This window comes from Mirounga angustirostris, unplaced genomic scaffold (assembly GCF_029215605.1).
Source record: "Mirounga angustirostris isolate CCGP_5_RB_7025 unplaced genomic scaffold, mMirAng1.0.hap1 SCAF_3, whole genome shotgun sequence".
In the NCBI taxonomy this organism is placed as follows: domain Eukaryota; kingdom Metazoa; phylum Chordata; class Mammalia; order Carnivora; family Phocidae; genus Mirounga; species Mirounga angustirostris.
Genome location: NW_026991711.1, coordinates 144510970 through 144537565, shown reverse-complemented (window position 1 = coordinate 144537565; position 26596 = coordinate 144510970). Strand labels below are relative to the sequence as shown.

Sequence of the window (26596 nt, the reverse complement as noted above, 5' to 3'; positions counted from 1 at the left end):
TGGGCAACTCACTCTGTGAGGGCCCTGGCCTCAGCACTAATGACTGCTGGGCTGAACCCCCTGAAGCCTTCATGGGGGTTAGCAGCTGCTGCACTTCTTCAAGAAACAGCTCTCCGCGATCTGATCAAACACAGGCTCTTCCCTGCTTTGCTTGGAAGCTTGGGTATTTGTTTTCAGAGCATTAAACAGTAAGAGTCCCAGCTTAACTAACATACAGGCGCTTTATGTCTGAAAGGGATTTGGCTAGGCCTCCAGTCTCCCTCCCGGGTTGTCTGAAATCCAAGTTTGAGACGAGAACCTTGAGACACTCCTGCTACCATTAGCTCTCCTGTCTGGCTTTGCAGCGTGACCAGGACAAGCAGAGGAATGAGAAGTGCCTGAAGTCACTGGTGAGAGGACGAGCACCCTGGAACGAGAATTCACAACTCTACGAATTTAATTTGCTTTCATTCCCTCGCCCCTTTTTCTCAATACAATTATTCTGACCTTATAAAAAGGCTGCTGATTTACCTCCCACTACGCTCCTCTTCCAGAGAGCTCAGTTTCTCCCTGTTTCATTGTCACAGTTCGTCAGCTCCCTGTTAATCCACTGCTTAGAGCAGCGATTCCCAGGCCTAGCTGAGCACTGGAATCATCTGGGGAGCTTTAAAAACTCCTGAAGGCTGGGTCCCTTCCCCAGAGATTCCAATGTAATTGTCTTCAAGTGCAGCCTGGGCAGCTGGATTTTTTTAAAACTTCCCAGGTAACTCTAATGTGCAGCCATGATTGAGAACCACTGGCCTCCCGACTCTCTGTGCTTTCCAAATTAACCATCAGCTAATTTCATGAGTCTCCGCTCTCAGAGAAAGTGACGGATGAACCCCTCAGGGCCCTCTCCATTTCCAGGTGACACTACATTACAGCCGTAGCCTTCAAGAGAACAAGGCCTGCTCCTTGTAATCTCCCTCCAGGGAGTGCCAGATCCAGGCAAAGACAAGATGGCGCAGGAGAGATCTTGGGGCAAGTAGGACCCTCAATACTGCCAGCCCAAAGGCACCTTTTTATTAAGTCTTTTTTTCATGCCAGTGTAGTTCAGGTACACTGTCATATTCGTTTCAGGTGTACAATATAGTGATTCAACAATTCTACACATTAGTGCTCATCATGATAAGGCACCTTCTTTTAACACTGTCTGTCAGGTGAGAATTTGTCAGTGCAAACCTGAGACTTAACTTCGGCTTCCCCTCAGGGCTTTTGGGAAATGCGCTCTTTATACCAGGTGCATCAAATCAGCTAACAATCGAGGGCGTGCCAGCGCGGTTATAGAGCGTGACCTCGGCCTTCCAGGAGAGCCCACCGGGAAGGAGGGGGAGAGACAGAGGTCCTTGCAACCTCAAGTGTGTTCTGCAGACCAGGGCGTGGGCGTCGCCATCACCCCGGAGCTTCTTAGAAATACAGTATTCTGGGCCCCATCCCAGATCGCTTCAGTAAGAATCTGCATTTTAACGAGATGCGCAGGGGGTAAGTAAAAGTTTGAGAAGCGCTGGTTTATCGAAGTGTGGGTAGCGCAGTACACGAAATCCTCCTGAATAGTAGGGTTTGGCGGAGGGAGCCACCTTTTCCTCTTCCCGGACCCGGGTCGTTGGGCAGTGAGTGGGGGAGACCTACTGCCCGCAGGCCAAGGCGCAGGACTGGGTCCGGCGGCCCCGCGTGCCCGCCCCGCCTCCCTCCCTGGTCTCTGCCCTGCGCGCGGTTGCTCTGGCAACGCCGGACGCGGCTCGAGCAGTGGCTGCTGCGGCCTCCACCTCCTTCTCGAAGGCCTCCGCAGGCCCCTGGATCCGGCTCAGCTAGCGTCTCCGCCATGCCCTGGGGGTGGCGCGGGGGCCGGGTGAGCGCCCTGGAGGGCGGCCCGGAGGAAGAAGCGCCCCCGGCGGCGGCCGCTGGGCCCTCGGCGCTGTGGGCGTCCCAGCTACGGCCGGAGGCGGCGGCCGGGCAGATTCTGCTTCGGGGCATCTTCAAGATCGGGAGGAGCAGCTGCGACGTGGTGCTGGGCGAGCGAGCCCTGAGGTGGCGGCCCATCCAACCCGAGCGCCCTGCGGGTGAGTGGTCCCGGCCCCTTCACCTGCAGCTGCGCCGCCACCCTCTCCTCCTCCCTCCACCTTCCGCCCCGGCGCTTCCCTGCCTCCCCTCAAGCTCCTCGTCTCCCAGCGTCCCGCCGCCGCCGCCCCCTCCTTCCCAACTGGGGAGACCCTTATCTACCCCCCCCCCCCAGGGGCCTCGCGCTACCTGCTGCCTCTTGCCTGGCTTCCCGCCTCCGGGTGTAGCCTGGAGTGAAGTCACACTGAGCTTCTGCTTTGCGACACAGAAAAAAAGAACTGAGCCCCAGAGGGGCGGTGTTTATTCTAGACTGTGGGAAGGTCCTCTCCTTCCCTCCAAATTGGAGTTTCAATCCATTAACTTCTGCCGGTACGCTGAAAGTATAAGCACTTTACAGAGTACACCAACACGTGGGTTCTGAATCCGCCTCTCATTTTGGTGACTTCCGAAATTTCACCCCCCCCCCCCCGCCCTTGGGCTCTCTCTGGACTTCTCCATCCCTCACGTTCCTAGCCATTGTCTACAATCAAGGCTTCTACAGGCTTAGTCTAGAAACTGTTGATCTTCAATGTTAACTTTAAAATCCTCATCATGCTGCTTACTTGCTTTCACCTTTTATTGACTTGAGTTATTTAGAAATGTTACAGTGCCATATTTACAATAGAACTATTTCAAGTCTTAGTCTAGAGATGATTTCTCGAAAACCTTGGGATGTGACACTGTCTCTCCTAGCCAAATACCAACTTAAAATGGTCTTCCTGGGTTGGAAAACCTGCCACCCTGTACTAGTACTATAGAAACCTGTTACTGTTTTAAAGTTTCTTGCGCAAAAAGCTAACAAAATGCAGCTGACTAGTCAGGGACTCTGCCCTGGTTGAGTGTGAATTCTGCCTTCACTGCATAGGCCGTCCCTGCTCTCTTAAAGTGTTTTCAGGTGTTTTGAAAGCCAAGGTAGACTATCTTATTGAAGCTCTGAGTTAAAAGCTAGGGATATGGATGTAGAATTCTGTTAAGTTTTTAAGTCTGTTTGAATTTGGGAGGATATAGAAGTTATATAGAGTTTAGCATACAAGAGCCAACTTTACCTACAATGAAGGTGAAACACTACAGAATTAAAATGAGACCTTGCTCAGTGAGAGATCATACAGATTGGTGTTGCAGTGCCCATACACGGAGGAAAAGTATGCTTACTTAGTGTTCCTGGAAGTAGAATTTAAAAACTATAAAGGTTGGATGTTTTTTGGGCTTTTTTTTTTTTTTTTTGGCTCTAAAACCCCTTTGCTTTCATCTAGGTGTATTACTTTTTTCTTAACACCTAGCGTGCAAACCACTTTAGACCCTTAAAATTGGAAGTTCAGAATCCTAGCAGCTTCATAAGAACTTCTATTTGTAGAAGAAATGGATGTTTTACTTAGTACCTTTTCTTCTCCCACTCAGTTTACTAAGAAATAAGTTTAAATGTGTGAAATAGTCTCTGATGTGGAATTAGTTTAGATGTGAGTGCTGAAAGACCAATGAAATTGGTCCAGATAATAGAGGAAGGGCAATATCAAGGTTACCATACTTGGGAGGCCGTGGTGTGGAAGGATGTAGTGGGGGAGACCATGTCCATTGCTCCTTGGTCAGTGACTGACTGTTGCAGGAAAGGGTGGGATAGGGTGGGGTGACTGGGCGTTATTAGATCATACATAGGAAGTAGTTGCAAGACCACTCAGTTTTTAAACCTCACAGTGCCTTTGTAGTTTTTTAAAAGTAGATCTTATTTTTTAGAGCAGTTTTAGGTTCACTGGAAAAATGAGCAAAAGGTATAGAGATTTCCCATATGCCCTCTGCCCCTTACACATGCACAGCCTCCCCCATTATCCACATTGCTCACCAGAGTGGGACATTTGTTACAATTCATGAACCTACATGAACCCATCATTACCCAGAGTCCATAGTGTACGTTAGGGTTCACTCTTGATGTTGTACTTTCTATGGGATTTGACAAATTTATAATGTGTGTCTTTGGGTTCTCCAGAGATAAGGGAACTTTGGCTGTAGATTAGAGGAGATGTACTATGGGATTACGGAGGCATAGATTGACCAGGATGCCACCACTGCAGTGTAAAGTATGTACGCAAAAGGGCATCATCTGTTCAGAAAATGTTGATTATCTGCAATGTTACCTACTGATCTTTCTATTGGAATTTTAATATCTGGCCATTTTAGTTGTGTAAATATACAATAAATAAACCTATGTTTTTCATGTGAATATAAAGTAATTACCCAGTTAGCTGTGACCTAGAAAGGAACAAAATCCTGAAGAAAGGGGAGAGGGATCAGGTGGGTTCTCTGAGGCTAGACAAGTCTGGGTTATGGGACCCTGCCTAGGCAAAGCAGATTAAGAGTAGTGCCACAGTATGGTATCCCCCAACATAGTGCCTGGAACTGGCGTCAAATTACGGGTGCACAGGAAAGGGGACATGGGCAGACGTATTGGACACATCTGTGTATTTTATAACTTAGCCCTTCACTTGTGCTGTTGATGGATCCGAGTTCAACGTTTTCAAAAGCATCACCAGTTGCCTGTTGGCATTGTTCTAAATCTCAGCCAAGGACAAACTTCTAGGCATATTTGCTTAGCAAGTAGTAAGCTTCTACTTGAAAGGTTCGATTAAAGCAGGAGATAGAAACATCTTTGTGCATCTACAAAGCCGGCTCTGCTTACTGTACTGTGTGACTGGGTGGGTCATGTTTTACCATAAAGGAACAGCTACTGGTGGGGAGAGTTAGGGATGGGTAAGATTAGGCTGTATTAAGCTCAAATTTTGATACAGTTACGAATGATCAATTTAGGAATTTCTGTGACAGGAATACCAAAATGCCCACAAATCTCTCTGCCTTTTCACACTGGAAACCTCACCATTTACTCATGGATAGCACCTTGATGTATGAAAAAATGGGATCTTTTGTAGGGTTCCTGCTCCAGCTGTCTGTAATCTCCTGCCTGGTATGGGAGCCTTTTCAGGAGTGGGAACCAAAGGACCTGCCATCTTGTCTCTGTGACTAACAGGACTATAATTGATTTGGGGCAAGTGATTTAACCCCACTTAGTTTCTTCACCTGCAGAATGAGACCTTTACATTACAGTTGACCCTCGAACAACTTGACTTGGAACTGCACTTGACTTGGAACTGCACAGCTCTACGTACACATGAGGTTTTAATTTTTTTATTTTTGATAAATGCAGTACAGTAGTATAAATGTTAAGAATCTTAAAAGAGGCTTTTTTCCTCTAGCTTACTTTATTGTAAGAATACTGTACCTAATACATTTAACATACAAAGTGTGTGGTAATTGACTATTCCTGTTATTGGGGAGACTGCTGTCAACAATAGGCTGTTGAGTTTTGGGTGAGTGAAGAGTTCTATGTGGATTTTTGACTGCACATGGGTCAGCACCCCTAATCCCTGCATTATTCAAGGGTCAAGTGTATATAATCATTGAAAACCATCACCTCTGAAGTTGCTTTTTATTTTTTATTTATTTTTAAAGATTTTATTTATTTGACAGAGACACAGCGAGAGAGGGATCACAAGCAGGGGAGGGCAGAGGGAGAAGCAGGCTTCCTGCCGAGCAGGGAGCCTGATGTGGGGCTCGATCCCAGGACCCTGGGATCATGACCTGAGCCGAAGGCAGACACTTAATGACTGAGCCACCCAGGTGCCCCGAAGTTGCTTTTTAAAGAACATACCTATTTTCATAGACTTCAGGGGTCAGGACATCATAAATAAGTATCACTTTTGAAGGATCAGTGGGGTCAGCCATCCAGTGCGTGCAAAGGAGCTGTATTTTACAGTAGGAGCTACTCAACCCTAATGAATTTCTAGATAGAAGAAACACATGGGGAAAAAACAGGCACCTTCCTGCCCTTCTCCAGCTTCAGGGCATAGTGGTGAGAGGTGGACAGTCATCTCAGGCCTGGGCTTGTCTATGGAAAGGAAGAAACCATTTTCTGATGGAAAAATGTTGGTCAAGGCTAGTCATTAGCACATTTTTTTTTTTTTTTTAAGATTTTATTTGACAGACACAGTGAGAGAGGGAACACAAGCAGGGGGAGTGGGAGAGGGAGAGGCAGGCTTCTTGCTAAGCAGGGAGCCCCATGCGGGGCTCGATCCCAGGACCCTGGGATTGTGACCTGAGCGGAAGGTAGATGCTTAACCGAATGAGCCACCCAGGTGCCCCATCAGGACATTTTTCTTTATGATGGATAAAAAGACTAGCTTATCCTCGATTTCATTTATGATACCTTTTAAGCAAATTTCAGGGCAAGGATTTTATAATATTCAGATGCTAATCAGACATGTTTTAAATATGAAAATGAGAGTTTCAAATCTTATATAGGTTTAAAATTCTCTATTTTTCATGGACTTACTATTTCAGGTTACACAATTTCATGATCTGTTTTACCAAAGGGTTATTCCTACCCCAACTCTGAGCTGAGTTGAATTAGAGCAGTAACCAGAAAATGTGAGAAAGCAGAGCTTCAAAATAAGGTCTTGAAAGTGTTTCTTTTATGAGCATTATAATGATTAACTTTACATATATAAACATTTGCTAGAAACTTACCAGTGTGAAAGGTAATGTGGAAAAATGTGAAAATGAGAAAAAATAATTTAAAAATAAGAGTTAATGGTTGTTTGGGACTTAGCAGAGCTGGGTGCATTCTAAGTATTAATCTGCCTAAGCTGTTTGGGAACAGATGTACGTGAAACAGATCCCAGTCTTCTGTTGTGTACATCCAAAGTGAGACATCTGTCGGTGGACCTTGTGGTCAGAAATAATGGAAGCAGGGGTTAAACCCCAAAATGACCTGTTGCGTGAATTATTGAAGGATTAATTACTCGGTAAAACATGCTTTGATTTATCAGTCTACATATTAAGAAAATACTTCTTTTAAAAAATGGTCAGTCTGTTCCTAAGATGTCAAATTTGAAGGAATTTAAAAAAGATGGGTATGAAAAGTCAAGTTTACCAAGGAACTGCATGTACTGTTTATGAAATTTTTTAAATGCTTTGAAAGGTCTTTTTAACCTATTATAGAAATATTAAATAGTCTTATTGTATAAAAACTTATTAAAGTAAGTTGGTCCACACAGAAAAGCAAATGTAGAGTGAATCTCTAAAGCATGACTGTTGAATTGAACTTTCTGTGTTGATGGGATATTCTGTGTCTGAACTGTCCAATACCATTGTCCCAGGCCCCACGTGCCTAGTATACCTGAAATGTGGCTAGTGTGCTTGAGTAACTGAATTTTTAATTTTAATTAAATTTAATTTTAATTAAAATTAATAGCTACAAATGGCTAGTGGTGATCACACTGGATAGTGGGGCTCTAATGCATCCATTGGATGCACCCCTCCAATTGAAATTGTTGATTTCCTTTATTCCTAAAATATCTGTTTGAATATTTACTTCTATAGGAAAGTACAGTTTTCAAATCTTCATGAAGAACTGATATGGCCATGCAACCTGAGCTGCCAATTTAGACACAGCCACTGAGTCTAGAGACAGCAAAACCCTTTAACGTATTTCATGACTACAAAAAAAAAAAAACAAAAAAAAAACAAAAAAAACCTTTTGTTACTGCAAAGTAATGGGTTGATAGTAAAGTTGAAATCTTGTCTCTAAGAATGATTGTATTATTCTTCATGGTCGTTGTGATTTACTTGAATTGAGATTTGGCAAACTTAATCTGTTTCTTACTATGGAAAGAGTATATACTAAATAACTGTCCTAGCCTGTCTACCCCAAATCCCTGAGAGTCTCCATATTGTTATTCCTCAACCATGTGGCACCATCTGAAGGCAAGTGCTTCTAGAATCTTGATCTACTTTTATGTCTCCCTTCCTTTTGCCCTCCTCCACATGGGGATCTTTGGGGCTAGACCTGGCACATAAATATCTTCCTAGAAGTGGGGAACAGTACTTGTGCTGCAGCCAAGGGACTTAAAGACTGAGATTCCAATGTCTGGATCAAGGTCAGTAAACCAGAGAGGTGGGTCCAGCTGGGACTGTGTGAAGCAGGAGGACCTGAAGTGAATTGCAGAGTCTAAACATGAAGCTAAAGAATCAAAGAGCCAGGGTAGTAGATAATGGGATTGATGGGTAGGTTGGATACACAGGAGGACGCGATTGCCCGGACTAGGCATTTTTGTCCTCTCTGTAATTTGGGGAAAATGGACCATCCTTGTTTAAAGGGCTAGGGATGAAGTAGACATAATTCACTGTGATCTCAGTACTGCAATACTCATTCTGAACCTTATTGCCTATCCTGCTGAGCCTGTTACTTGACTAGGTCATGAGATTACATTTCAAATAATGACAAATCTACAAACATCAGTCCCCAAGATGGGCTACTAGAAGTCTTCCATATGACTGTATCCTGCCCAAATTTTAGAAGAACTGTGCCAAAGATGGGGGTGTAGTACATGCTGGGCAAGTGATATCTGGTTGTGTGTATAGAATGAGAAAAAGGAGGGGATTCTTAGTAGCCATGGCTCTTCATATGCTCTTAAGTTTTCCAAAATCAGTATGTGATGAGAGAGCTAAAAGGAAAAAGATAAGTGGAGTTTGAAGGGAATTAAATTTTATGCTAACTTCTGGCATGTGAACCAGAAGTTGAGGATTTCGGTGTGATAAATGGCTGAATTAGGAAGCAGGGAGGCAGGCAGGTATGCATACCAAAAAAAAAAAAAATTGGCGTACTGCTATGGACTTATGGTAAGCCTAAAGATAAGTCTAAAATAATATACCAGCTGGCATCAGGGAATTCCTACGTACATTCCAGGATTTTAATCAGAAACAGTGTTCTAGAAACTACTGCTACACAACAGTGTCCAGTGTTTGACTGAAAACAACGTTTATTGATGTTTACTCTGCCAAGTATCTTATCTTGTTTAATCTTCCCAGCAAGATTATGTAGTCTAGGTAGGATATTTATCCCTAGGGCCTGGAGATGTTAAATAACTTGTCCAAGGTCCTCCTAGCAATGGAGTTCAAAGCCAACCATTCTGACGGGTGAGCCCATACTGTGCCCTTAGGTTCTGCTGCTTCCTGGATCAAGCAAGAAGGAATTCTCCCTCATGCTGGCAGGAGTCTGTCTTGTGTGTGAGTGAGCATCATGGCCCAAACAAAAACAAAAAACCTTTAATACAGTAATATCATCGGACTTCATTCAGGCCTTTAAGACCATTCGACCATGGAAATCACATTCTTCTGGGGGTACTTCCATTTCTGAGTACATGATGAAAGAGAAATGGGGAATTTTTATAGTTAAAAAAAACCCAGTATTTTTATTACAGAAAACCTCAAACATAGCCAAATGTAGAAAGAATAATAGAAGCCTTCATATACAGTCCAGTGAAGGGAGAGGCTCTATGTAACACATTGGCCTTGAAATTGTTTAAACTCAGTCTTGTTTCATCTGTGCCCTGGCTCTTTCCCTTATTTCTCTAGAATAGTTGGAAACAATTCCTAGACCTCATAGTTGCATCTGTAAACATCTCAGGGTGTATCTCTAGGAGATAAGGATTTAAAAAATAGGACAACATAATCACAAAACCACTGTTCCAATTTAAAATAATCCCCTATATCCTTAAATATCCAGTCAGTGTTCATAGTCTCCTGATTGTTTCTCTTTAAATAGAAATCAACATGGGAAAATGAGGTCCATTTTGCAGTTGGTTGCTGGGTTTTTAATATTTTCTAATGCACGGATTCCTCTTTTCTTCCTTGGAATATTTTTTCCAGAAAAAATTGGCCTGTAAATTCCCATAGGAATATGAAGTTTATTGGGGGCAAATGTCTGTGAAAGATAAAAGTAGGGGGAGACTGATCAGGAGGGATACCCTTGTGACTTTGAGGCCGATCTGACACCTGTAAAGGGGATAAAGCAGGCAGGGACAGGGAGAGCGTCAGCCCATGATACATGTCTGGTCAAGTCTTTGTTTACCTATGGTGAGATCTGGGGGAAAAGGCTGCCCATTAGGAATCTTGCCTTGGGCAGAAATGGCCAAACCTCAGCTGTGTTTAGTCATGGGAATAGTGTGCCCTCAGCAACAGAGTTGAGGTGGAGCCTGAAGGGACCAACAGCTGGAGGTTGTCAGCTAACTGCCTTCTTTGCAGCAGAAAGCAAAGTTCTTCCTCAAAGGGAGATGACAGCATCCATAGTGACCAATGAAGTTTATTATTGTTACAAACTTAGGTATTTAAACATATGAAATAGTTTTCAGTTTATAGCAATTCCAGTTCTTACTAATTCTCAAATTGTCCTTATCCTGGCTTTTTGGATGAATGGGAACCCCTCCAAGTTGACTTCTAAGTCATTTTGACATTCCCTCAGCTGTCTCTGATGGTTTCCTTGCTTTCTGGAAGGGTATGTCATGCCTCCGACATGGCAACAACCTGATCATCAAGGATGCTTGGTTCCTTTTCTTGGGTAGTGATACTTAGAGACCACAATTTGAGCACCAGTTGTGCTCATTGCCAATATTTCCCTTATGTGGGCCTGTTTTCCAGTTTTTTTTTTTTTTTTTTTGGTTTTTCTTTTTTCTTTTCAGAAAACAGAGCCTAAGATAAGTCTAAAATAATATACCAGCTGGCATCAGGGAATTCCTACGTACATTCCAGGATTTTAATCAGAAACAGTGTTCTAGAAACTACTGCTACACAACAGTGTCCAGTGTTTGAATTTTTCTTCTAAAAAAGAAAATGCATCATGGAATTACACTTCCAGTTTAAGTTCAGGACTAAAAGGTTTTTGCTTTATCTCCTTTCTGCTATCCTTAAAAATCCTGATTTTTAACTGCAACAATAATCTGGCTCACTTGCTTGATCTTATAACACCTGTAAATCACAGAATAATAACACCAATGCTACCATTAACAATATAACTTTTGAAAGCCATTTAAGATCATTCTATAACTTTGTTATTGCTTTTAGAGTATATACCACTCAGGGCATATGCTGTGTGTAGTCAATTTACTGTGTTTTAAGGACACTTAAGATCATTCCTATGTGGTGTTCTATCCTCAACTCAATGCGCAGAATTATCTGTTTAATTTTGTTTTTAACTTTGGGCATTTTTATTTTTTTTAAATATTTGACAGAGACACATCAAGAGAGGGAACACAAGCAGGGGGAGTGGGAGAGGGAGAAGCAGGGAGCCCGATGTGGGGCTCGATCCCAGGACCCTGGGATCAAGACCTGAGCTGAAGGCAGACTCTTAACCAACTGAGCCACCCAGGCGCCCTTGGGCATTTTTAAAAATCCAATTTTATTTTGTAATTATGTAAAAATATTTATAGAGTTCCAGAGTCAGACCTACTAAACAAACTATATTCTGGGAAGCGTAACTTTATTGTGTCCTTTCTGCACTTTTTCTTCCTTCCTATTATAGGTAAGCTTATTTGTCTTTTCAAATTTTTGGTTTATTCATTTGTAAATATAAGCAAACGTGTGTGTGTGTGTGTGTATGTATAGGTTTGCTTATATGTATATATATTCTCCTTACCCAACCCCTACCTACTTTCTTAAATGCATGTTAGCCTACCATATTTTTTTCCACTTCGATTTCTTTTTAAATTAACAATATACCTGGCATATCAGTCTATAGTGAGAGTCCACATTTGCTTTTATATCTGCACAATAATCTGTGTACTTTGGTTTATTGAACCAGCTCTCCACTGAAGGATTTGGGTTGTTTTAGTCATTTTTGCTGCTGAAAACAGTGTTGTAGTGAAAAACCTTACGTGTCCTTTTGTATTTTTTTCAGTATATTTTTGGAATAAATTCCTAGAAATGGGATTGTTGACTCAAAGAATAAATACCTACGTAATTTTTAGTAGATTTTATTTTTAGAGCAGTATTAGGTTCATAGCAAAATTAAGCGGAAGGTGCAAAGATTTCCCATGTACTCCCTGACTGCTTACATAGTTTTGCTCAGTATTTCCAAATTACCTCCTAAAAATTGTACTATTTTGCCTTTTTATCATTGTATGAGGGCACCTGTTTCTGTGAAGTTTCTTTAAAAGAGTATATTGTCAAAGTTTTAAAAAAACTGATAGATGAGAAATTGTATTTTCCTATGGTTTTAATTTCTATTTTTCTCTTTAAATCTCTTTCTCTTTAAATCATTCATGTTTTTATTTCTCCCAACATAAGGGAGCACCTATTACGTGCTGGGGGGCTCCAGAGATGCTGTAATCAATTTGACACAATTTCTGCTTCCAAGTATTCACAATCTGTAGGGAGACTTATTGGCAAAATTATTAGTGGTCTCTCTTATGCGCATTTGAGATATTACAGGGCATTATAAACATACATAGAAGTTATAACTTTTAGTTATTAAAAGAGAAAATCATATATTGGGATGGGAAGAGGAGGAGGTCAGGGAAAGCTATAAAGGGATGTGAGGGTAAATTTGAAAGTATGACTAGGAATTGGCAACACAAAGAAGTAAAAAAGACCATTCTACAAAAACAATAATTTGGGGGAAAAAAATCTCAGGAGAGAATGCTTTGACCTATTTGGAAAATCAACATAAGGTGTAAAGAGTGTGTATGTAAATGAGGGAGATGACAGCCCTTTGTGATAAGTCAATAGTTTGTATTGACTTGAATATCATGCTAGGAAGTTGGTGTCTCACCATAAGAGTGAAGTAAGGGGTGGCAAAGTCTGAATTCAGAGGATATCAAGTTTTTGGTTTTTTTAAAGCAAGTGAGTTTGGATTTTGAGAAGGCATTCATGGAACCAGGATGGATTATAAATGGGCTCCACACTAAAGAGCCTATTTCAGTGGCTATGATACCAGAAGATCCAGGAGACTGTGTGTGGCAGGGAGGATGGAGAGGTGAAGCTAGAGGAAGGGATATTGTCCGATAATTGGGAGGATGTGGGGCTTGAGGGAAGGGGAAGAAATAATGGTGATGCTGAGATTTTTAATGTGTATGATCGAATGGATAGTGTGGACACTGCTAAAATTCTCAGAACAGCAAAATGAGAAAGTATCTTACTTGAAATGCATTGTACCATGCATCAAATATGCCAGTGACTAGCAAAATGTCCAAACAGAAAGGAAATTGAAAGCTTGAAAAATGCATAAGCTGGAGAAAGGACTCCTCAAGGACTGTAAGCTGAACCTTATTAAGCTTCGGATCTGTGTTTTTCATGAGCCTGGGCTATCTCCTGTGTCCTGTTTCTTACTAGGTTGAGGCTACTTTAAGAAAAGAAATTAAAACTATTTTCAGGAAACATTAAATGTTGGAAATTTATGATCTTTGTACAGCCATAGTATTTAGGTATTACTGAAATTTTAAAAATCAATGAAATTATTTTAAACACATCAATTTTTAAATGTAGAAAAGAATTTTTTATATATCATTTTAAACTCAGAAAAAATTCATTTCCTGAAATCATTTGTCTAATACAAATAATATTCCAAATTAACCTTTTAAGTGTACTGAACATTACACATAATTCAAGGTATTTTTCTATGTCCATCTGTGCAGAATAAGATCAATAAAATTGAACAACTGTTGGCATGTATTGGTTTCCTTATTTTAGGCATGTTTTCATGTATTGAAAGTGTAAAGGGAAGATAGAATATGTTTTGTTTTCATTATATAGTTAGAAACACTTAAAATCTTGGATGTAATGCATTTTTAAAGTCCCATTCATAACGCACTTATAATTTATTTAAATTCTTAGGGAAACTAAAAAATAGAAACACTTTTGTCATGGGATTGGATTTATAATTCTCATTTCAAAAGTAGAAATTTTTCTCGAAAAATCATATTTCCATTTTGTAAAATTTTAACATTTTTCGTATCTGGGGGGAAATGTCTTGGTAGTCTAGCTTCTGAATTAAAGACAAATCTTTTTCCAGGTTATTTGAGTGTTTTACACTGGGGTCAAACCTACTCTGTCACTGGGCTTCATGCCATGGAAATATCTTATGGGTGAACCTAATTTTACCCAAATCTTCTTGATACTTGGACACTTTGCTAGGTGCATGCCAGATTCATTTTTCCATGCAGAAGCATTGGATGCAAAGTATGTACATTGAAATTCTAACAGCTTTTTCAAATTTAACTTTCCTATAGTATAATGTGAATCTCAACAATTAGTATAAAAAGTTATGGAATGCCAGGGCGCCTGGGTGGCTCAGTCAGTTAAGCACTTGCCTTCGGCTCAGGTCATGAAGGCAGGATCCTGGGATCAAGCCCCGCATCTTGCTCCCTGCTCAGCAGGGAGTCTGCTTCTCCCTCTCCCTCTGCTGCTCCCCCCTGCTTGTATGCTCACGCACGCTCTCTCTCTCTCTCTCTAATTAAAATCTTAAAAAAAAAAAAGTTATAGAATGCCTTTTGGTTTTGACTTTTCAAAGATCTTTAGTCAATAACAATTAGCACCCTTTGCGTACACCATATATTTTGTGGTGATATGACTAGTTCCAAAGAACTATCCTAGAAGACCTCAGACTTCTGAGGTTGAAGCTGATAATACACTTACTGAATTATTTGCAGCTTTCCATTACAATAATGACCTAGCAGTTACCAGTTGCTTAAATACTGAATATAGGACACCAGGAACTGAAGAATTCCTGTTCATATCCTAAACTAATCAAGTATTACCATTAGCTTTTGAAAACAACAGCTATCTTCACCATTATTCTTAGGTAGCCTGAAGAAATCCGAAAACCCACGTCGGAGGCTCCTGTAAAAACTTGAGTGTTCTTATTTGGTTAATATTCTGCCTTTATAAGAGTCTCCATAAAATCAGTTAAATGCAAACTCTGCAAATTCAACATACTATCCTCTTCAGTTTACTGTTAAACAATACTATGCCCTGGATATAACCTGATTTTATTTTTTCACCGTAATGGAAGTACTGGTCATTATTGCTACTGCTGATGCTCTTTTGTCTGCACATACTGTTGCAACATAATGTGTTGTGCATTTGATACGGATATTACCATATTGCCATAAGGAGCTGCTATTATTTTAGACACCAACTGATTCCAGGATAGTGTCAGATTTCTTTAACATATGCTTATGTTTTTGTACAAATGACCTCCAGAAACATCTGCTAGTTTTGTGGTGGTATCTACTGTTTCTTTTTTAGAATTTGACCTGTCAGTCACTTTCTAGTGTGAAACTACAGTATTTCATTAGAGTAGGCTCACTGGTTTTTTTATGCTGTTGATATTAATTAATAACCTCTATGGCATAACTCAGAAACTGAAGCTGCCTGTGCACATTATTTTAAAAATATCTCTTTTAACTTCTTTTGTCATTGATACTTTAAATTAGAAAGGAGCCCTCTTATGGATCCTTCAGGATCCAAAATTTGGGGTCCAAAATTGCTTTCCGATGGTTCTGAAATTACTCTGAGTTTTATGAAAGTGTGTAGCAGCTGTGGTCTATCACTGATCAGTTCATATCCTGTGCTGATTGCTAATCTTTCTTAGTACCTTCAATGGGTTTGGAAGGACAGGCAAGGAAGAGGATGTGAAGTTTCTATGAAGTCATGATATTTTTGCTTTAGGATACTGGAAAAACTTCTAGAGAACATAAGCCATTGATTGTATTCTAGGTGGGATCCCTTCTTTTATTTTATTTTATTTTTATTCTTATGTTAATCCCCACACATTACATCATTAGTTTTAGATGAAGTGTTCCATGATTCATTGTTTGTGCATAACACCCAGTGCTCCATGCAGAATGTGCCCTCCTCAATACCCACCACCAGGCTAACCCATCCTCCCACCCCCCGCCCCTCTAGAACCCTGTTTGTTTTTCAGAGTCCATCGTCTCTCATGGTTCATCTACCCCTCCGATTTCCCCTGCTTCATTCTTCCCCTCCCGCTACCTTCTTCTTCCTTTTTTTTTCTTAACATATATTGCATTATTTGTTTCAGAGGTACAGATCTGAGATTCAACAGTCTTGCACAATTCACAGCGCTTACCAGAGCACATACCCTCCCCAGTGTCTATCACCCAGTCACCCCATCCCTCCCACCCCCCACCACTCCAACAACACTCAGTTTGTTTCCTGCGATTAAGAATTGGTGGGATCCCTTTTTGTACTCACTTTGGTATGACCCTGAACCAAAAGTAACGACCACACATTACCATTGTCTGGCATTTTCTTTTCTGCATTCCTTTGTTCTGTTTTTTTTTTTTTTTTTTTTAAGACCTAGCTATTGATTTAAAGAAAGCAATATGACTGTATATTTATGGTATTTAAAACCTCAACACAAAAGAACGGTCTCTGACTAGCAATATTGGTCCATGTTTTCCAGAGGAAGATGTATAAAAAGATTTTTTTCCAACCCCATTTATTAGAGGACATTGTCAATAAAATTCTTACCTACACATTTTATACTAAATCTAAACCCAACAAAGTAAATATATGTGAGATATAGTCCTAATCACAGTGTGTGTATGGTGTGCAGATAATAGCTAGAACAGCTTTTATTTTCTACTCTCTTTTCCATGCATCAGCTGTTGGTCTCCTTCAGCCTCTAAGCATGTCCTCATTTACATCTCTGTGCTCATTCAGTCACCCTTGCTACTCTTAGGCTCTCTCTGTCCCTTGGGTGACTTATGTCATTAGGATAGCCTTCTGTCCCCTGCTTGCCATCCCTTGGCTGAAACTGAGTGGAGGCCCTTGCCAGTTACCTGAGGTGCTGGACCTGCTGTGGCTCAGCTTTGGCCTCTGGGAGGTCTGTGTGCCTTCCACGCCAAAACTTGGTTCAGTGAGGGGTGACAGGATTACTGAAAGCTTTAGTTTCAGTGGTAAAACCAAGTGAGGCTGTGTTGAGTGCCTAAGCGGCTTTCTTTTAGGCCTGAAATAGGAGAAGCAGGGGCCTCAGCGTCCCTCGAGAAAGGATTTACCTCCACCTTCTGGGCCTAACACTCAACCATTTAAGTGGGCTAGTGGCCTGGACCCAACGGGTAGTATAATTCTCCCAAATTGTGGTTGAGTTTCCCTCTGGGTATGATGGGTGTAGGACCAACTAAGGGAAGTCTCCAGTGACTTTTCTTGCCTCTTGTAGAGCAGGCCATTTACTTTCAGTCATAGCTTCCAGGCCTCTGTCCCCCTTTCCCTATGCAAGACACTGGAGGAACCATAGGGATAGGGGATGTTCATGAAGAGTTTTCAGGTACTGGGTGTATCTGGAGTCCTATTTGAAGTAGAGAGACTACTTAGCGATTTTCTTTTAGATACTTTTTACTGCCTACGCTTTTTGTTGTTAGTTTTTAGTGCAGGGAATTTTGTCTATGGAGGGATGGAGGAGGGGAAACAGAATTAAACATATTTCCATTAACATTGTATGGTGCCTGGTATGACATGAACAGGTGGGCCCATAATTGTTTACCTGATGCTCTTTTTTAGAAGTCAATTATATCATGGGAAATTGAAGAATAGCAAAATTAATTTGTTGGGGTGCCTGGGTAGCTCAGATGGTTAAGCGTCTGCCTTCGGCTCAGGCCATGATCCCAGGGTCCTGGGATCAAGCCCCACATCGGGCTCCTGGCCCAGCGGGGAGCCTGCTTCTCCCTCTCCCTCTGCCTCTCTCCCTGCTCATGCTCTCTCTCTCTGTGTATCTTTGTGTCTCAAATGAATAAATAAAATCTTTGAAAAAAAAATTTGTTGATTGCATTCTTTAGGAAACCTTGCATGCACATTCGCTAGAGAAACAGGGGGTTTCTCCCTTAAAGGACAAGGCTTTGTTTTGTTTTTAATAAGACACACTCTTTATAATTAAAACAAAATCCTAGAGTTAAGGGATTACGGTCTTAAATAATTGGATTTCTTTCATTTGTTTCCCTGATCCGCATATATGAGAATAAATCTAATGGTGTCTTTGGATAATACATATTTCCAGATTAAATACTTCTCTTAACCACCGAATTTTATTAACGCCTCTTAAAGTTTACAGATGATATAGAAAATAATGTAAGGTCAGGAACTTATTTTAGATTTGGGAAGGACACAGATACAGAAACTGGTTAAGAACAACAGAAGCTGTGGAAACACTTTTGAAAAATGATGTATTGATCTTTGCAATAAATTATTCAAATATAGACTCATTATTTGCATAATTTTCTTTAACCCTGCCCTTAAAATAGTAAATTTAGTATTATATATTATTTCAGATAAATGCTTTTCTAGAATGGTATTTTAATGTCTGAAGGTGGTTTAGCTTAAAATGGTTAAGGTTTAAGTGATCTAGGGAAAAAGCAAAATGTAAATGTCCAGCAGTTATTACTTTAGAAAAATTCACAGAATAAGCTCTGTTCCCCTCTCTCTCCTCTTATTTTGGTCTTCCAAATTCCAGAGCCCTTTTCTAAGACTCTTAAATCTTGTGTGAGCCTGGGAGAGGACAAACATTAGGGTGAGAAGGGGGAGTATTTTGCTTGAGGCAAAGTATTTCTCTATATGGGACCTTCTTAAAGCCCTCCCTTCAGCCCCTTAAATCAGAATTTGAGCTCCCCGGGAGGGGGCTGTCTTGGGGCAGCAGTAACAGGGGGCAGGGGGCGTGAGGTATAGAGGTAGATGAAGGCCAGTTCTCTAGTTGGCTTTGATGAACCTTTTCAAACTGGCCGGTTTCTCTACTTAATTCTGGGTCAGTCTTGACCCTAACTTCCCAGGCTTAGCTGTGCTCAGTCCTCCTGGGTTTGGCAGCTCAAGGAGGCACTGGTTCTAGTTCTAGTGGGAGCAAAAATATCAAGGACTTTTGGAAGATTTTTCCATTTGATGCTGCAGAAAGGCAACATGAGAAATAATTGTTAATGGCACTTTCAAATCTTATACAAATTTCTCCGTTAACTTCACCTGTCCTCTCTGGGCCAGATTGTATCACTTGCTATTTTAAGTAATTGTCACCTAAAATAATTTAGTGTCTTCTCAGTATAAGTCTAACATGCTAACTAGTGATAAACTAGGCAATTAAAGCTTTTTCTCCTTTTGGCATTAAATATTCTTCAGGGTTCCCACCTGGACATACTGGAATATAGAAGGGAAAAAAGACATATGATTAGTTTCTCTGCCATATTTTGCTTGATATGGTGATGAGATGAGACAAAAGGTCACCCAGCGTGTGGTATTTTGTTAAGGCAGCCCCAGCAGACCAATACACTGTCCTTCCTTAAGTTTTCATTTCTTCATTTTCCCTTTGCCCTCATGGGGCCTGCCTTCTGAGCACACAGGGAGAAAGAGCTCTGTTTCTTCCCCTTCTTCTAAGGATACCAGTTGTATCAGGTTAGGATACCACCCTTATGACCTAATATAACCTTAAGTACTCATTAAAGGCCCTGTCTTCAAATATAGTTACTCTGGGGGATTAGGGCTTCATCGTATGAATTTTGAGGGGGGGGGGCACAATTCAGTCCATAACAGGTGGATTTATTTACTCGTTTAGCTACATCTTTTGCAGTCCTGAAGGTAGATTTTATCCCCTCTAAATTTCTGTTACCAGTGTGATGTATTTTTTTGTTTCTTTTTGATTTTTAATATAATGGTTAATGTATGGTTACTTACTTTCACATTATATATAGTAAGAAATAATTGTTAGGAGTGTTGACCATGTGAAAATGGCTTGGAAAGACGTGTTATTTCTTTTATTTTTAAGTAGGTTTCCTCCACTCTAAATCTCTCTGAACTCGGGCAATCTAATCAGTCTAAATGCAGCCTAAACAGTAATCTTTTAGTTATATTATAGCAGCTCTCAAAAGATAGTGAAATACATTTGAGTACCACTAACATGGTCATGAGTTTGCTTGACCTCCTGAACTTTTCTGAAAGTGTGATGAACTCCTAACTTCAGTTTTTTGTCAGTGATTGCAAATGTTTGGTGAGAGATGACTGTGTCTGATTTGTTTTCCTCATGTTCAGGGTTCATTTCAGGTTTGGTCCTGAAATCAGTGTTTTCCATCTTTGTCTCTTTCTGGAAAATCTTGCTAATGAACAATTATCTTGCACATGGAAAAGTTCTCAGGATTATCAGATTGTTGGGCAACCCTACAAGGCCATGCAGAGAAGTGATTTGGGTCAATATTGCTCTGCTTTCTTCAAGTCTGAACAATTCACTTCTGTGGTGCAATTAAAATACTGACCTACATTTGAAAGTGCAACACTGTCCTATCTGTTATCTAAATCCACTGTGCTATTAAAGGGTGAAATACAGAAAGGAGGTCACCGGTTATTATTTTTTCTTCTGTCCTTGGTTACAGGTTGCTTTGGTTGATATTGTTAGATGGTCTGCTTCTGAAAGATAACCAAAGTAGAAAATTCACTAAAATTTCTATATGAAATCATAATAAAGATAACTCAGGATTATTGAATAATATTAAAAATGCTACAGCCATATTAAAATCTAAGGACCAAAATGAGTTAATTCTATTTGGAAATATTTAAATTAGAATTAGCTTTTTCTTTTGATAAATACTGCCTAAAAAAACTCTTCTGTATATTTAAGCTTTTTATACTTGAATCGTTCTCCCTAAGGTTGGCATACAAGCGTGTCCCTTACTTTGGTTTGGTAAGGCTCTGAACATGCAAAGTGACAGATGTTATACCCAGCATAATTATATGTATCCTGGAAACACATCTTTATAGAGTGGAATCAGTTCTTGGGAAAACAAAAATTTGGCAAACAAAGGGCATTAAATTGCTGATCTCAGCAGTAATTACCTGGGATAGATTATAATAATCTTGTGTAGGTGGTAACAGCATCCATGCATTTGAGAAATAATGTAATTCTAAAATACATTAAAAGGAAAATGAACTTGTGAAAACTGTAGCTCATCTATCCCTTTAAAGAGCAGAAAAAGCCCTCAATTCATTCTTCTTTCTTTCCTTCCTTCCTTCCTTCCTTCCATTTTTGAAAGTTTTTGCATCTCTTTAAGAAAGATTTCCGGTATTCCAAGTCCTGATCATACTGGTTTTTGACCATGTCTCTGTAAAGTTACTGCCTTTTTTTTTTTTTAATGCCCACTGAAAATAGACCATTTTAAATAAATAAACTGATCCCTAATCTTCAAGCATCCAAGTAACTCTCTGAAACAAATTGGGCACTGTTGTAAGATCCATAGTTATTTGAACCAACAACCATACTGAAGCAGTGGTTTCTATAATTTTGGTCTCTTCATTCCAAGGGCATCTTAAAGCTCCTGCTCTTCTCTCCCCCAATAGATAAAGCAAAGCAAAGCTACTTAGGTCCATGTTATGGAAGGTCTAGAATTATTTGAAGGTCAGTTCGAGAACTGCATCAAATATTTCTTAAATAGGCAGATACAAAGTTGTTGAGTTCCTTAAAAAAACTTCAGAGGTTGTTTGTGTTGGTTTTTGATCTGAAGCTTTATAAAATAAGGGTTTGTCAATAGTTGTGGTCTAAATAGCCAGTTAGCACCAAGATCATCTAAATGCAGTGTTGTTTACTTTTATCCCCCACCAAAAGATTTTGAACACAAATCTTTAGGACAAGACATACTTTGAGAACGTTCTGAAATAATTATGCTATGGATCTTGTGTATCTCAGATGATGGGCACGTATTTTGATGATCATTTAGATATGCCATCACCTAACCTCAAATTTTTAGCAACTCCTTCACCTGTGAACTGTTGCTATGGCATCATTTTCACATCTGTTGAGAAGCTGAAATGGGGATTAAGGAGAATTTCAGCTATTTCAGGGCTGGTGTGCTCTCAGGTCTAGCATTTCTTTCCAGTCCTAGAGTGTGTGAAGGTTTTCTTCCTCAGCCCAGTCTGTGTGTTTCCATAACAAAGTCCAGGATCCAAAGAAGAACCACAAGATGATGAAACCAGGTGATTGTGATCAAATTTTGGTTCCATACTCTGTCTACATACTCATTAGTGTGTTTCTCAAAAACTCTGTCATCCCATCCTATCCCATCCTACAGAGGCATTGAGGAGGAACTTTGAGAGTGGGGCACATAAGCCCTCTCTGGATGGATACATACTGAACCTGATACATTTCTCAAAGTATTTGGGGAAAATACTTGCACCTAACTAGGATTAGTGGGAGTAGTGGTAGCCTGCAAATCAACTCCCAGCGATTTTCATTTCTTACTATTATTTCTAATATAGCTGTCCGTTATTTTCTATACTCTCAATTCCTACTTTTCTCCTTCTAACCTATTCAATAAATGCCTCAGTATACCCTTTGACCGAGGGAGGTTTCCTAGTCTGCTTTGGGGAAGGCACTCATGATGCTCCCGGCTAATAGGAGCTACCTTTGTAAACTCGAAATAAGGCCACAGCATTTTTGTATTCTAAGTGTAAGGTAGAGTCCTACTAAAATCATTCCTGCCTAGTATCATCTGTCACACATGCTGCTTTTTCTGGTTTATCTAATTCAGGTATTGGTGTGGTGATTGCAAATGGTTTGTTGAATTATTTCAGGTGATAATAGCCAACTATTATCTAATTGTATAGGACATTGTATGTGCCAGGAACTGTTCCCAGCATCTTACTAACTCGGTGAATCTTCAAAACAACCCTGCGAGGGTAGAGGCTATTATCACTTGAATTTTCTAGATGAGAAAACAGAAGAGGAAGACTTTAAGTAATTTCTCTACTACTTTAAGTAATTTCTACTACTATAGGTAGTAACAGGCAGATCCTGGATTCCAGCCCCTTTCAGAAGAGGTTATCTCTGCTGCTTCTCTTTGGTACCTTTTTTTTTTTAAGTAGGCTCCAGACCCAGAGTGGAGCCCAATGTGGGGCTGAAACTCCCGACCCTGAGATCAAGACCTGAGCCAAAATCAAGAGTTGGATGCCCAACCGACTGAGCCACCCAGGCGCCCCTCGTACCTTTTTCTTCATAGAACCTGAAGTGCTGCTTTTAACACTTGAGGTTTCAGAGAGACAGCAAAAGATACACTGAAATGTGAACCCATTCTAAGGAAAGAATGTATCTTCTTGAAGCCTAATTATAAAGCATTATAAAGCAATAATAATACTGTTGTAATTACAGTATGGTTCTTTACAAGTCCTTCTAGCTTATAGAACAAAAGGAAAGAATATGAGCTTTAAAGTCCGGTCTTAGGTTACAATTAAGGTTCTGCCATTTACATCTGTAATAAGCCCCTTTTGCCTCTCTGAGGATCTGTTTGGTATTCTCTAAAATCAAGAATTAGGGATGCCTATCTTTTTTAAATTCTCACCATAACCTGAAAATAATTTATAGTCAAATGAGATGGAGTGTCTGAGTGAGTGCCTAGCTTGGCAGGCACCTGATCGTGATTTCCATCCCCTGGGTTTCTGTGCCTTGCTAGTTGCCGTAAGAACTGGTTGCTTCCTTGCATGGCACTGGCACCTTAGCAGAATGTATGTATAGTGAGGTAATTTGGCAAAGAAAGAGAAGTTTTATTCCTTAGTGTTAACATTATACCTACTGAGAATTTGTGAAATAGCTGATACTCTGAATACAGTATTTTCTTGTCCATCATTCTTAGCTGCCTAATAGAAATTAATGAAAAACAGAAATGTGGGATGGAGAGCTAATTTTAGGCAATGTAAAAGCTACAGATTTTAAATGTTTTTTTTTTTCTGATTATATGTGTAAATGGCACTCAGTGTAGAAATTCAGTGAATGAAGACTATATAGAACAAAATATAAATAAAAACATGTTTCTCAGAGGGCAGTTGAGTTCTAATTTTACCTTTTAATGCAGACTATTTTTGAAGAGGCCTATAGAGAACATGAATGAATCTGAATCTCTGTTGAAAAGCTACTCTAGGTGGAAAACTAGAATGATGAATAGAGAGATGGATTGGGTGGTTGTTTCTTAAAATCTCCAGTGGGTCTCAGTGTCCTTTTGTGAAACAGTAATTTGGGAATAATCTGGTGAAGTTCCACACAATGGTTAGATACCCAGTGTGCTTTCATTCCCCACAATACAGGGAAAGAGCCATATCTAATCATCTTTCAATCACTATTTCATTCAGAAAACACCTGGCATATAGTAGCTACTCAAAATTTGAAACTAAATAGATTATTGATGGATAATACATTTGTCTCTAATTTATAAAGCGATACAATCTTCAGAATACTAGGAAAAGTGCTAGCTTTAAAAATAGTTCTGCAAAGTGAGAAATCCAGTTACTCTAATATCCCATTCTCTGTTGGAATCTAGGGAAAATAAAATGGCTCCCAGCTACTGAGGTTTCCCTATGCACCTGGAAGTCCCTAATGTAAAGGGAGGGGCTCGATACTGGCCCTTTGCTGAAAATCAGAGGGAGGCCTCGGTGGTAGTAAGACCAGGAGTTTCCTCTCTGCCTCCTTTTTCCTGTAAGGATTTCAGCTCTTAATCCTCAAAAACTTAACTTTTTAACGTGGTTGGAACAAAAAGTATGAGAAGGTATCTAGGGCTCCTTTCTGAAATATTTTAGGGGATGTATTTACTTTGTTAGGTTTATTAGAAGTGTTGATTCTCAGTAGGGTTAATAGGTGGACAGTGTGTTTGGGTGATGTGAGAGAATAGGAGAAGCCAGATCCTTTTGTTAGAGCAACCCCTGGAGCCATGGTTGACTAGGCCTGTCGTCTTCTACAGTTGGGCATATGGTATCTGGTGGGGCTGTGGCTCTCTTTCCTTGTGTGCCCTCCAGACCTCTTTTTGTTCATGTTACTGTACTACTTTGGTTTTCTTGATTTTTTTTTTTTTTTAACTTTATATCACTATTCACTTAGACTTCTGCAGTTTCATTGTTTTTCTTTTTCTCTTACTCCTCACTGTTTTCCATTTTGAACATTTAGAGACCCATCAAGAAAAGTAAAATAACAGGAAAGGAAAGTTAAGCACCAGTAAAATGAAATATTATAATAACTAACCATGCTATTGAGAGCGACTGAAGGATGGGTTTCTGGAGTTGTACTGTTAGAATTTAAGCATTGTCACTTCCTCCGTGTGTGTGTGTGTGTGTGTGTGTGTGTGTGTGTGACTGGTGCAAGTGATTAAACTCTCAGCTTATCTCCCTCCCCCTTACTCTGTGAAATGGGATATAATAATAGTACCTAGCTTACAGCGCTGTAAGGTTTCAGTAATAGAGTAAATGTAAGCTTCTTGGCACTAGCCTAGAATGAAATTTATTAATATTTATTAAATAACTATTAAAGCATTTAGAGCTGAAAGAAACATTAGATTATTTGTCATCTTCCTTACTGCAGGGTAAGTTCCTGCCTTTTTAAATTTTTTTTATTTTTTACCACTGTTTAACACCTAGAATAGTGTTATCCAACAAATAAGGACCAAATAAATATTTGTTGAATGAATAAATTAATCTGTTCCCTTTGCCTTATTTTAGGAATGAGCTATCAAGCTCAAAAGTTAACGGATTAGCCTCAAGATATGTGACCAAGCTAGAGCTAAAATTAAGGTCTCCTAACTCCCATGCCAATGTCCTTTCTGGGAAGACTGCCATTTTCTCAATATTTATTTTGTGTGATAAATTCATAGGAAACTGCACAATAGTATGAGGATGAGCTTTGATGATCAGATGTGCTTAGAATCAAAATCTAGCATTTTCATTAAATCATTAGCACACTAATCTTAATTTGCACGTCTTCATCTATAAAGTGAGATAATTTCTACCTTTCAGAACTATTATGAGGATTAATTAAGATAATCCACATAAAGTACTTGGTCCCATTTCTTTGGCCTTTCCCACAACCCCTCATTTATTAGTCTAGACTAATTATACATTTACAGTCTCCACTTTGTTTCTCATTCTTTCTTTAATCTATGATCAGGCTTTTGACTCCCATCACCCTACAGCTCACTTGTCAAAGTCAGGATTCATCTGTCTTGACCTATGGGCACAGTTTTAAAATATCACAATGTGTTCTTCGATACAACTTTCCCCACTTACTTTCTAGGATGTCACTCTTTTGGTTCTCTCCTGTCCCACTGACCTGCTCTGCTCCTCCTCAGTTTCCTTTCTTAGTTGTCCTCATTTTCCCCCGTCTGTCCTCTGACTTCTTGTCTTTCATTCTCTCTCTGGTTCAACCTCCTCTAGTTGGTGGCTTCTAATACTATCTAAATGCTGATGACCTTCAAATTTATAACTTTAGTCCAGACATCTCAGAATTCCAGATTTATAAACCTTACTGCCCACTTAGCTGTCAACTTAGAGTTCTAATAGATTTCACAAACTTAGCATATTCTAAAATAAACTCCAATTTCGTCCTAAAACCTACTATGTACTTCCTGTGGGTCTTCCCATCTTAGTATATGAAGACTTCATCCTTCTAGTTGCCCAAGCCCAAAACACTTGGAAATGTGCTAGATTCTACTCTTTCTCTCTCTGCATCTAGTCTATCAACAAATCTGGTGGCCTTTCCTGAAATAAATTCAAAATTGAGCAGCATCACTGCCACCATGTTAGTATGAAACATCATTTCTGACGTGGAGTATTGTTACTTACTGTTCCCTTTGCCCAGAAACCTATG

At 40.0% G+C, this 26596-nt stretch overlaps 1 protein-coding gene across 1 annotated transcript in view; it reads left to right on the top strand.

Annotated features, from left to right (window-relative positions):
* The first annotated feature begins 1840 nt into the window (after positions 1-1840).
* CERKL (ceramide kinase like) overlaps positions 1841-26596 on the top strand; it is a 110694-nt gene continuing 85938 nt past the window's right edge. The window contains exon 1 of the mRNA XM_045867489.1: positions 1841-2078. Coding sequence (XP_045723445.1) covers positions 1841-2078 — 238 coding nt within the window. The remainder of the gene's footprint in view (positions 2079-26596) is intronic.